General features: G+C 44.0%; 1 protein-coding gene across 5 annotated transcripts in view; it reads right to left on the bottom strand.

Annotated features, from left to right (window-relative positions):
• The window catches only part of GTF2H3 (general transcription factor IIH subunit 3), a 29,105-nt gene that overhangs the window by 13,950 nt on the left and 2,416 nt on the right, over positions 1-12,739 (bottom strand). For 3 of the 5 annotated variants that reach the window (XR_003121710.1, XM_025400878.1, XM_025400881.1), the window contains exons 2-4: positions 8,395-8,474; positions 3,673-3,779; positions 1,163-1,326 (exon numbers count right to left, since the gene is read on the bottom strand). Coding sequence is in view for 4 of the 5 variants with exons in the window: in XM_025400878.1 (XP_025256663.1) it covers positions 1,163-1,326; positions 3,673-3,779; positions 8,395-8,474 (351 nt within the window). In the remaining variant the exon portion in view is untranslated. Of the gene's footprint in view, positions 1-1,162; positions 1,327-3,672; positions 3,780-8,394; positions 8,482-12,739 lie in introns of those variants that run through there. The other 2 variants (XM_025400882.1, XM_025400879.1) reach the window with 2 other exon arrangements.

Raw genomic sequence — 12,739 nt, 5'->3', positions numbered from 1 at the left:
AAAAAAAAAAAAAAAAAAAAAAAAAAGATGATAACTCTGGAGGCTGAGTGCAAAGACTTGACTGGGAAGACAGGAGTCAGAAAACCAGTTAGAAGCTATAACAATCATCTAGAGCAGTGGCTCTAAACGTGGGGTGAATGTGCCCTACAGGGGGCATCTGCAATGTCTGAAGACATATCTGGTTGTCACAACTAGGGGATATTATGGTGTCTAATGGTCCAAGGCCAGAAATGCTGCTAAACATCCTACAACGCATAGGACAGCTGCCACAACAAAGAATTATCCAGCCCAAAATGTCAATAGTGCTGAGGTTGATCAAGATGACAATAAGGGATGAGGCCTGGGTGTGGTGGCTCACACCTGTAATCCCAGCACTTTGGGAGGCAGAGGCAGGAGGATAGCTTGAGCCCAGGAGTTCCAGACCAGCCTGGGCAACGTAGCAAGACCCCATCTCTATAAAAATTTTTAAAAATAAAAAATAAAAAGATGACAATAAGGAGTGGGATTCTGGAGACACTTCTGAGGCTAAACAACTAGGATTTTGTAGCTGATTAGATGTTGGATGTGAGGAGGAGTTAAAAATGAAAGCTTTAAGTTTAGAAAACTAGGTGGATGGGGGCTGACAGAAACAGAATGGAAATGGTGGTGTGATTGAGAGCAAAGATAATGAGACTAGCCGGGGCCATGACAAGAGACTGTGGGACGCTGAAATGGAGGCATTTGAGCGTGAAAGAAAGTCTGGGTTAGAGACAAAGTTGGAAAGTGTCCATATATAAAAGATAATTAAAGGCAAAAGTGGATAAGAACATACAGAGGGAGAAAAGATGAAAATCATGTGTCGAATTAAAAACGTATTTTAAGAGACAAGATGAAGGAAAAGCCAGAAATAGAGACTATGAAGTAATGTTTCAAGAAAAGAGGATAAACAGGTCACAGGGCATTCTTAGAAGCCAAAAGACATGTTTCAAGAAGTAAAGGCTGGTCAGCAGTGTCAAATGCCGTAGAGGCTAGGCAAATAACGAACCGACTTTGATGAAAACGATTTTTAAAAAGAGAGAACGTGCAGGCAACAATATAAAGAACCCACATCTTTTAACTTAAAGCCTAAAGGACCTCCAAAATCAACCCTATTTGCAAAATAACAATTTTTAAAAGCTGTTACTTTTGGTCATTAGATCTTTAATCTCTTCAACAATAACTTCATTCGCTGAGGTTAAAAGTTCGTATTTTCCGTCTTTACTCCCAGAGGGATTAAATTCAGGAGGGTTGCCAGGGTCTCCGAAGAAGTCTCCAAGTCTGCCATTCTTTCCAGGATATAAGAATCGGCTGAAACAGCAGGGGAAAAAACCTGGTTACACCAGGCCTCACTGCCCATGCTCACTCATGATCAGAATGAAATTCAGCAGACAACAAACAAAATCACAATGTGGGATTCACAAAATTCTACAGTCAATTTCATTTTTTTAAAAATGTGTAAGATAAAATTTTTTTTTTAATGTGTAAGAAAAAGGGTATAAAAACAAAGTAAAAATGTATAAAATAGGCAAACTGGCCACAGAATGTTTTACTGGTTCCAGTGTTTTCTGAAAAGTGTGGGGAAATACAAAGGGTGTTGGGTTATCATCTCCGAAATGCTGCAGAGGGGTGCCTGTGCCTTCCTTTCTCAAATGACAACCACAACAGGTTCATACCAAATTCCAACTCACTACTAGTTCATTATTTGAGGTACACATCCATCCCAGTAATACAAATCTGGTCCAAAGGTCCCTGAAAGATTCTCCCAGTGATTCATGACTCTTTTTTTGTTTGAGACACAGTCCTGCTCTGTCACCCAGACTGGAGTGTAGTGGTGCAGTCTCAGCTCACTGCAACCTCCACCTCCCGGGCTTAAGTGATTCTCGTGCCTCAGCCTCCCGAGTAGCTGGAATTACAGGTGTGTACCACCAGGCCCCAGCTAATTTTTTGTATTTTTAGTAGAGATGGGGTTTCACTATATTGGCCGCTATGTATGGCTGGTCTCAAACTCCTGACCTCAAGTAATCTGTCCACCTCAGCCTCCAGAAGTGTTGGGATTACAGGCGTGAGCCACCGTGCCCAGCCTCATGACCTTTTTTTTTTTTGAGATGAAGTCTTTCTCTGTCACCCAGGCTGGAGTGCAGTGGCGTGATCTTAGCTCACTGCAAGCTCCGCCTCCCAGGTTCACGCCATTCTCCTGCCTCAGCCTCCCGAGTAGCTGGGACTACAGGTGCCCACCACCATGCCCGGCTAATTTTTTTTTTTTATTTTTAGTAAAGACGGGGTTTCACTGTGTTAGCCAGGATGGTCTTGATCTCCTGACCTCGTGGTCCGCCCGCCTTGGCCTCCCGAAGTGCTGCAATTACAAGCGTGAGCCACCGCACCCGGCCATGGCCTCGTGACTTTAAAAAAAAAAAAAAAAACTTTGACAGGTATAGTTTTTACTGGTATTGTAACCAAACTAGCATCATATTTTCATCCAATTCTGAGAAAAAAACATGTAGTGAGGATGGGAGTAAGAATATGTGTTTGGTGGCCCATGGGCTCTTTCACCCACCAGAGGAAGCAGGCAGCCCTAAGAACCAAGAAAATCTGAGAGCTACCATAGAAATATGTTGGTAAGCAAGAGTCTTCTATTGTAATGTGGTGATTAAGACATAGAAGAGCCAGGCGTGGTGGCTGATCCCTGCAATCCCAGCACTTTGGGAGGCTGGGGTGAAAGGATTGCTTAAGCCTAGGAGAGCAAGACCAGCCTGGGCAACACAGTGAGAGCCTATCTCTATAAAAAATTCAAAAATTAGCAGAGTGTGGTTGTGAACACCTGCAGTCCTAGCTACTTGGGAGGCTGAGGCAGGAGGATCACTTATGCCCAGAAGTTCAGAGGCTACAGTGGCCCATGATAGTGCCACCATACTCCAGCCTGGGTGACAGAACAAGACCCTGTCTCAAAAAACAAAAAAAACAGATATCGAAGAGTTGTGTCTTACATGGGAATTCAACTCTTCTGTCAGTGCATAATGTGAGAAGTAAATATGGCCCAAATTATTCACAAAAACTTTGCTGTATCCACGGTCACATTTACACATCAGCTGCAGGCTATGCACCATCTTGCAGTGAGTCTAACACAGCCAGTTTCACACCAGTGTGAGAAACGACCACTGTTTCTTCTGCCAAGCACCAGATGGAGTAGTTGGCTTGGGTTTAGAAGCCAGTGTTATAAGAAAAATCCTTATTTCTAAGCACCAGGTTCACTCACAGAGCAGGGAAACAGGCCATGAGAACTATGCAGAGCCAAAAGTAAACAGAATCACATCTCCCATCTCACTTGCACTCTGGGGCAGACACAAAATGGGAAGACAGGTGAGGGAAAGTAGCTGCCCGACTGGATAGCTCTCTTCCCCTTTCTGCCTAAATAATATAGTTCAATCTGTGCAAATTACACGGGCCATTATGTAACTCTACTACCGACTAACGATGAGGTTTGCAAAATTCATGGATATCACAATGTACACGTACTGGCTCTTGGTGCTGTGGCGGTTCACTGGCACAGAAAACATTTTCTTTTGCAACATGGAATAGGAACAAAACATGCCAACTGGCACAAAAAAATCATGAATGTTAAGCACTGAATAGGAAAAGCAATCACAACGGTCATACCTTTCTTGAATGTGACTCGCTATTACAGCAAGTTTGTTGGAACGATTCATGAATAAATGCGAATTTCCCAGCACCATCACAGCATCTATGCATTTGGATAAGGTAAACTGTTGAAAAAAAAGAAAGACATTAGAAAAACAAATTAGCTATCCAAATAACCATGTCAGGTCTTGACATAATTAAGATTTCGTTTAGATCGGGTGCAATGGCTCAAGCCTGTAATTCCAGCAGCCTGAGAGGCCAAGGTGGGAGGACTGCTTGAGTTCAGGAGTTTGAGACCAGCCTGGGCAACATAATGAAACCTTAGCTCTATAAAAAAGAAACAAAACTAGCCAGCCATGGTGGTGTGCACCCATAGTCCTAGCTGCTCTGGAGGCTGAGGTGGCAGGATCGCTTCAGCCCTGGAGAGCCAGGCTGCAGTAAGCCAAGATTGTACCACTGTACTGCAGCCTGGACAACAGAGCTAGACCCTGTAACAAACAAACAAAAGACTTCATTTAAATTTTAGATAATTATTCACTGTTAAAAATTTGCTCAGGAGCTCCCCTCCTCCAAAGCCATAAACAAAAACACTTAAAAACTATAGTTTTCTAATTTTACTTATATGAGATCATTTCTACATTAGTACAATATTCCACAAATATTTGCAGCGTAAAATTTAAGGAATAACAAACATGTTCTGTGATAAAATTTCCAGCAAACTATTACTATATGTGGAGTAGATAATGAATACATACTGAAAACACTGGAGACCTGTAAAAATGTTTAATATATTTGTTCACTAAGTATACTGAGCCACTACTGTATGTCTGGTATATACTTAGTGAACAATATAGTGGTTGCTCAGTATACTTAGTGGGCAAATGAATTAAAAACTTTTTTTTTTTGAGATGGAGTCTCACGCTGTCGCCAGGCTGGAGTGCAGTGGCCCAATCTCGGCTTACTGCAACCTCCACCTCCCAGGTTCAAGCAGTTCTCCTGCCTCAGTCTCCCCAGTAGCTGGGACTAGAGGCCCATGCTACCACGCCCAGCTACTTTTTTGATTTTTAGTAGAGATGGGGTTTCACCATGTTGGCAAAGATGGTCTCGATCTCTTTACCTCATGATCCGCCCGCCTCAGCCTCCCAAATTGCTGGGATTACAGGCGTGAGCCACCATGCCCAGCCTAAAAACTTTTAAACTTTGAAAAAACAAATACAGAATATCACCTTCCCATAAGAACTAATATTATTAAGATACATAAGTCAGTATTTTTTTTTTTTGGTATTCAAAATGTTCAGAGAAATTTCTCTAGTAACAAACTAAACAAGCGATCCTTGAAGTTTTAGTCTTCATAAGTAGATATTTTCATAATCCTAGAATAAGGTCTGTTTCTCTTAAATAAATACTTCAGGTAGAAAACAGAACACTGGTGGCCAGGAGTGGTGGCTCACATCTCAGCACTTTGGGAGGCCGAGGCAGGCAGATCACCTGTGGTCAGGAGTTTAAGACCAGCCTGGCTTACATGGCAAAACCCCGTCTCTACTTAAAATACAAAAATTAGCTGGGTGTGTTGGCACATGCCTGTAGTCACAGCTTCTCGGGATGCTGAGGTGGGAGGACTGCTTGAGCACCGCAGGTGGTGGCTGCAGTGAGCTGAGATCGTGCTACTGCACTCCGGCCTGGGTGACAGAGTAAGACTCCATCTCAAAAAAAAGACCAAAACACGGTAAATTTCACCCTACTGGAAAAAAGAACCCTTAAATCTATTAAAATTTCTATTTTGCAAAAAGTGACAATATAAATAAAAGTGAAAGAAAACAAGTTACAAACTGGAAAAAAATAGTTGCAACGTATGACAAGTAATGGGTTAATCTTTTAATATAAAGAGTGTCCATAAATGATTAATTTTAAAAAAACCACATGCCATGAATATCTAAAGAAAGAAGTGGGTGATGTCCCAAGAGAGAAATACAAATGGCCACGAATACACTAAAAGCAAATTGAGATTACATTGTTTTTTGCTCCTCATATTGACAAAAGATGAAACAAGGAGAATTAACATCTTGTGTTGGTACAAGAAAAAAGGAACTCTCACACAGCACTGATGAGTGCAAACGCAGCCTTTTTGGAGTAACAGGGCAGCATGCAGTGATGTGCTGGCAGATGTTTAACCATTCACTCTCCAAAAACGAGGTACACATGTACACAAGTACACACAGATATTACTGACACAGTAGTCTGTAGCACACAATTTACAAATAACAGTGAAATGCACAATACTCTTTATGGTAAATTGCATACAGTCAATGGATTCTCACAGAATGCCTATGTTGATTTTTGCTGAATTCTTGTATCCATAGCCAATTGAAAAATGAGTATGGTTTGGCCGGGCACGGTGGCTCACACCTGTAATCCCAGCACTTTGGGAGGTTGAGGCAGGTGGATTGCCTGAGTTCAGCAGTTTGCAACCAGCCTGGGCAACACAGTGAAACCCCAACTCTACTAAAATACACACACAAAAAATTAGCTGAGCGTGGCGGCATGTGCCTGTAGTCCCAGCTACTCAGGAGGCTGAGGCAGGAGAATTGCTTGAACCCGGGAGGCGGAGACTGCGGTGAGCCGAGATTGCACCACTGCACTCCAGCCTGGGCGACAGAGCAAGACTCCATCTCAAAAAAAGAAAAAAGTATGGTTTCAAGTGAAGAATGAGTATAGTTCTAACATGAATATTGTGTGATATTTTTATTTTTTGTTAACAAGCAAAAAGATGCTTATACTTGGTATGAGCAACTGTGTAAGTAACAATTGTAACACTGCATTGTCAGGTTTGTAACACGCAGGGGTGATATGTATGACAGTAAGAACGCGAGGAAGGGGTGGAAATGGATCTATACTGGAGCAAAGCCTCTATATTTTACTGGAATTAAATGAGTATTAACCTAAAGTAGACAATGGTAAGACACATACAGTAATCCCTAGAGCAACTGTTGTGGGTCAAATTATGTCCCCGCAAAAGACATGTTCAAGTCCTAACTTCTGGTACATGTGTATGGGATCTTTTTTGGAAATAGAATCACAAGTAAGAAGAGATCGACCAGGCGCAGTGGCTCACGGCTGTAATCCCCACACTTTGGGAGGCTGAGGTGGGCAGATCACGAGGTCAAGCGATCGAGACCAGCCTGGCCAACATGGTGAAACCCCGTCTCTACCAAAAATACAAAAATTAGCTGGGTGTGGTGGTGCATGCCTGTAGTCCCAGCTACTCGGGAGGCTGAGGCAGGAAAATCACTTTAACCCAGGAGGCAGAGGTTTCAGTGAGCCAAGATCACACCATTGCACTCCAGCCTGGGCAACAAGAGCAAAACTCCATCTCAATTGCTTGAATTCGGGAGGCAGAGGCTGCAGTGAACCGAGATCATGCCATAGGACTCTAGCTCTGGGTGACAGAGTAAGACTCCATCTCAGGAAAAATAAATAAATAAATTAATTAATTAATTCAATGTTTGATAGCACAGTAGGGTGACTATACTTAAAAATTATGTAATGGGCTGGCATGGTGGCTCACACCTGTAATCCCAGCACTGTGGAAGGCCGAAGTGGTGGGATTATAGAACTAGTTGGGAGAACTGCTTGAAGCCAAGAGCTCAAGACCAGCCTGGGCAACATGGTGAGAACCTGTTTCAACAAAAAATACAAACATTAGCCAGACATGGTGGTGTGCACCTGTAGTACCAGCTACTCTGGAGGCTGAGGCCAGAGGACTGCTTTAGCCCAGGAATGTGAGGCTGCAATGGGCTATGGTGGCACCACTGCACTCCAGCCTGGGCAACAGAGTGAGACACTTGTCTCAAAAAAAAAAAAAAAAAAAAAGGAAAAATTACTGATACAGGCAGCAGCTTGGATGGATCTCAAGGGCATTATGTTGGGTAAACAAAAGCCAACCTCAAAGATTACCAACTGTATGATCTATATACAAAATAAAATTATAGAAATGGAGATCTGATTAGCATATTCGTGTTTACTAGCGGTTAGGGATGGGGACTAGGAAGGTTCTGTAACTACTATAGAAGGGGCTCCTTTGTAATAAAGCAACAGTTCCATATCCTGAGGGTGGAGCTGATGAACACACCCATCGATGAATGTAGTAAAACTGCACAGAACCACACACATACACGCACGCACGCACGCACGCACACACACAAATGAGCGCATGTAAAACTTGCAATCTGATTAGGTCTGTAGATTGCACTGACAGTTTCAAAACTGTACTATGGTTATATAAGATGTCACCACTGAAAGAACTTCAGTGATGGGCACACAGGATCTCTCTGTACCTTTTCTGGTTTCCTATGTCTATATTATTTAAAAATAAAATATTTCAAAATAGAAAGTATTTTTTAAGACCACATATTATATGGAATCAATACATGAAATGTCCAGAAAAGGGAATTTAGAGATAGAGGGCAGATCAGTGGTTGCTTGCAGCTTGGAGACAGAAGCAGGGATTGACTGCAAACAGGCACGACGGAACGTTATGCAGTAAAAGAAATGTTCTAAAGCAGAAGTGTGGGGCTGCTTACCCAACTTCGCAAATTTCCTTAAAAAAAAAAATCACTGAATTGTACAGTGGCTGAATATTACAATATGTAAATTATACTTTAATAAAGCCATTTTTTAAAAAAGCAATATAAACACTCAGTTAAATGAGAATTCTCCAAAGGCCTCCTCAAGCAGTCTTACCTGAGATTCCTTTAATGCTTGCTTTCCCCACCAAATTGGGTTGGCATCAACTACAATAACCAGAAGATTCAATTCATCTTCTGAAAATATTAACAAGAAATAAAATTTAAAACATCAGCTTCATAAAAATGAATCAAAGCTAACATTTTGAATTCATAAATTAAATCCAGAGCACCACTATAAGCCTTTAAATATTTATCACCTTCTAATTATGAGATTAACAGAAGACCCAGTTAAAGCTTTAAAGCTGGGCCGGGCACGGTGGCTCACACCTGTAATCCCAGCACTTTGGGAGGCCGAGGCAGTCAGATCACAAGGTCAGAAGATCGAGACCATCCTGGCTAACACGGTGAAACCCCATCTCTACTAAAAATACAAAAAATTAGCCAGGCGTGGTGGTGGGCGCCTGTAGTCCCAGCTACTCGGCAGGCTGAGGCAGGAGAATGGCGTGAACCCAGGAGGTGGAGCTTGCAGTGAGCCGAGGTCGTGCCACTGCACTCCAGCCTGGGCTGGGTGACAAAGCGAGACTCCATCTCAAAAAAAAAAAAAAAAAAAAAAATGTTTTAAAGCACAGTGAGCCCTTAGCAAGCTCTTGTCTACGTCCTGAACCACTATATCTCTAACGCACTAAATGTAAACTCCATGAGGGTGGGAATTTTTGTCTTTTTGTTCACTGCTTATCCTCATTCCTACCACACTGCCTAGCACACTGCAGCTGCTCAATAAATACCTACTGAACGAGGGCCAGGTGTGGTGGCACAGGCCTGTAGTCCCAGCACTTTGAGAGGCCAAAACAGGCAGATGGCTTGAGCTCAGAAGTTCGAGACCAGCCTGGGCAACATGGCAAAACCCTTTCTCTACTAAAAATACAAAAATTAGAGCCGGGCACGGTGGCTCATGCCTGTAATCCCAGTACTTTGGGAGGCCGAGGTGGGCGGATCACTTGAGGTCATGAGTTCAAGACCAGCCTGGCCAACATGGTAAGAAACCCCATCTTTACTAAAAATACACACACACAAAAAAAATTAGCTGGGCTTGGTGGCAAGCGCCTGTAACTCCAACTACTCGGGAGGCTGAGGCAGGAGAATCACTTGAACCTGGGAGGCGGAGGCTGCAGTGAGCCAAGATTGCACCACTGCACTCCAGCCTGGGTGACAGAGCAAGACTTCATCTTGGGGAGAAAAAAAAATAGCCAGGCGTGGTGGCACATGCCTGTAGTCCCAGCTACTCAGGAGGCTGAGGTGGGAGGATCGCTTGAGACCAGGAAGTCGAGGCTACAGTGAGCCATGTTCCTGCCAATGCACTCCAGCCTGGGAGACAGAATGAGACTCCGTCTGAAAAACAAAAAACAACAACAACAAAAAAACACCTGCTGCATTCTGAATGCCTGGTCAAGGACAGAAGGCACTGATTAACCAGTAGTAGGAATCCCAGTGGTAGAATTTCAGGAGCAAAAAATTAAAGGGAGGCTTAGATGTCAATTTGGCCCATACCCATCAAAGCATGTAGCAGCAAGGCCAATTGTAATTAAGAGTCACTTTTTAGGCCGGGCGCAGTGGCTCATGCCTGTAATCCCAGCACTTTGGAAGGCCAAGGCGGGCGGATCACAAGGTCAGGAGATCGAGACCATCCTGGTGAACACGGTGAAACCCCGTCTTTACTAAAAATACAAAAAAATTAGCCGGGCGTGGTGGTGGGCGCCTGTAGTCCCAGCTTCTCGGGAGGCTGAGGCAGGAGAATGGTGTGAACCCTGGAGGTGGCAGAGCTTGCAGTGAGCCGAGATCGCGCCACTACACTCCAGCCTGGGGGACAGAGCGAGACTCCGTACCAAAAAAAAAAAAAAAAAAAGTCACTTTTTAAAAGGTAAAAAAAACCAGGCTGGGTGCAGTAGCTTAAGCCTGTAATCCCAGCACTTTGGGAGGCTGAGGTGGGCAGATCACCTGAGGTCAGGAGTTCAAGACCAGCCTGGCCAACATCGTGAAACCCCGTCTCTACTAAAAATACAAGTATTAGCCAGGCATGGTGGCACACGCCTATAATTCCTGCTACTCGGGAGGCTGAGGCAGGAGAATCGCTTGAACCTGGGAGGCAGAGGTTGCTGTGAGCCAAGAGTGCGCCACTGCACTTCAGCCTGGGCGACAGAGCGGGACTCTGTCTCAAAAAAAAAAAGTAACACAACAGAGGGAAAAGCAATTCCTGCATCAAAATTTTACCGTTAAGAGGAATTCTATTCTCTAAACTAAACAGCCTACAACACATTCATCATTTGTTTGGATTTTTTCTTTTTTTTTTTTTTTTGAGACAGTCTCACTCTGTCACCCAGGCTGGAGTGCAGTGGCGTGATCTTGGCTCACTGCAAGCTCCGCCTCCCAGGTTCACACCATCCTCCCTGCCTCAGCTTCCCAAGTAGCTGGGACTCCAGGTTTAGCCCACCACCACACCTGGCTAATTTTTTGTATATTTTTTCCAGTAGAGACGGGGTTTCACCGTGTTAGCCAGGATGGTCTCGATCTTCTGACCTTGTGATCCGCCCGCCTCGGCCTCCCAAAGTGCTGGGATTACAGGCGTGAGCCACCGTGCCTGGCCTTTTTGAGTGTTTTTTTAAGAGATGGGGGTCTCGATAAACTGCCCAGGCTGGTTTTGAAATCCTGGGCTTGCGATCCTCCTGCGTCCACCTCCCCAGTAGAGTAAGGACTACATGCATGCACCACCCCAAACACATTAGTCCTTCAACAACAGTGTTAAGATGTTGAGGATACTGGGTCCAATCCCTCAAAGAGACTATACTCTAATTGAGGTGACAGATAGACATACAAACCTGTGAGCACACACTGTTATGAAAGGCCCAGGACGCTCATTTATTTATTTATGTATTTTTAAACAAATTTTTGAGACAAGGTCTCAAGGTTGGAGTACAGTATCACAAATATAGCTCACTGCAGCCTTGACGTCCTGGGCTCAAGTGATCTTCCTGTCTCAGTCTCCCACATAACTGGGACAACAGGCGTGCACTACCACATCCAGCTAAAATTTTTTTTTTCTTTCGAGGTGGAATTTTGCTCTTGTTGATCAGGATGGAGTGCAATGGTGCGATCTCGGCTCACCACAACCTCCGCCTCCTGGGTTCAAGTGATTCTCCTGCCTCCGCCTCCTGAGTAGCCGGGATTACAGGCATGCGCCACCAAGCCTAGCTAATTTTGTATTTTTAGTAGAGATGGGGTTTCTCCATGTTGGTCAGGCTGGTCTCGAACTCTTGACCTCAAGTGATCTGCCTGCCTTGGCCTCCCAAAGTGCTGGGATTACAGGTATGAGCTAGCGCGCCCAGCCACCCAGCTAATTTTTAAATTTTTGTAGAGATGGGGTCTCATTTTGTTGGCTAGGCTGGTCTCGAACTCCTGGGCTCAAGTGATCCTCCTACCTCGGCCTCCTAAAGTGTTGGGATTACAGGCGTGAGCTGCCGTGCCTGGCTCCAGGATGCTCATTTAATAGCAAAGAGCAGTAATGCCTTTCCTCCCTCCATACTTTCCTTCCTGCAGTCCTGTCTTCTACATTAGGATAATCTCCACCCTATATTTGATTTCTGCTTATTCAAATCCCAATTACTCCTCAAGGCCCCAAACCAAAGCAAACTCTTTCTTCTTCGTGACTCCCCTACCTCAGAGCAGAAGGAATACCAGCCTCCTCTGCACTAAGCACCGGAATCTGCAATCCCAAAATCCCATTCCATCCTGACAACCACCCAGCAAAGGACATTTTCCTGCCATTTTTCATCAATTATAAGACCACCCCCACCCCATGATTTTTACAACGAATAGTTGTTGACATCTGGATGGTATCCTTATCATTAAGATTAGTGGCATTTTTTCTTTCTTAGTGGTATATTAAATAATGGTACATCTCATAATCAATATTAGATTAGCTGAAATATGAAATACGGTATTCCTATTCTGCAAATGAAAGTAACGTGTCCTAAGTCACATATGGCCTGCTAACAAGTGGCAAGGCCAAAGCCCTGTTCTAAAGACAGATCTGCTTGACTATAAAGACTGTGGCTCTTCACTGCCCCACTGCCCACCTCTGACAACCCACAGCTCTCTCTTCTAATGGCACTTAGCACTTACTACTTCATTTTACAGTTAGTTGTGCTTCTGATCTCTCTTCCCAGTCCTGCCCACTTAAGACTGTGGACTTCTTAAAAAACGATGGGGCCGGGCACGGTGGCTCAAGCCTGTAATCCCAGCACTTTGGGAGGCCGAGACGGGTGGATCACGAGGTCAGGAGATCGAGACCATCCTGGCGAACACGGTGAAACCCCGTCTCTACTAAAAAATACAAAAAAAAAAAA

Source organism: Theropithecus gelada, chromosome 11, assembly GCF_003255815.1.
Source record: "Theropithecus gelada isolate Dixy chromosome 11, Tgel_1.0, whole genome shotgun sequence".
Lineage (NCBI taxonomy): Eukaryota > Metazoa > Chordata > Mammalia > Primates > Cercopithecidae > Theropithecus > Theropithecus gelada.
Note: the sequence above shows the minus strand (reverse complement) of the source record. Positions and strands in the feature narration are given on the sequence as shown.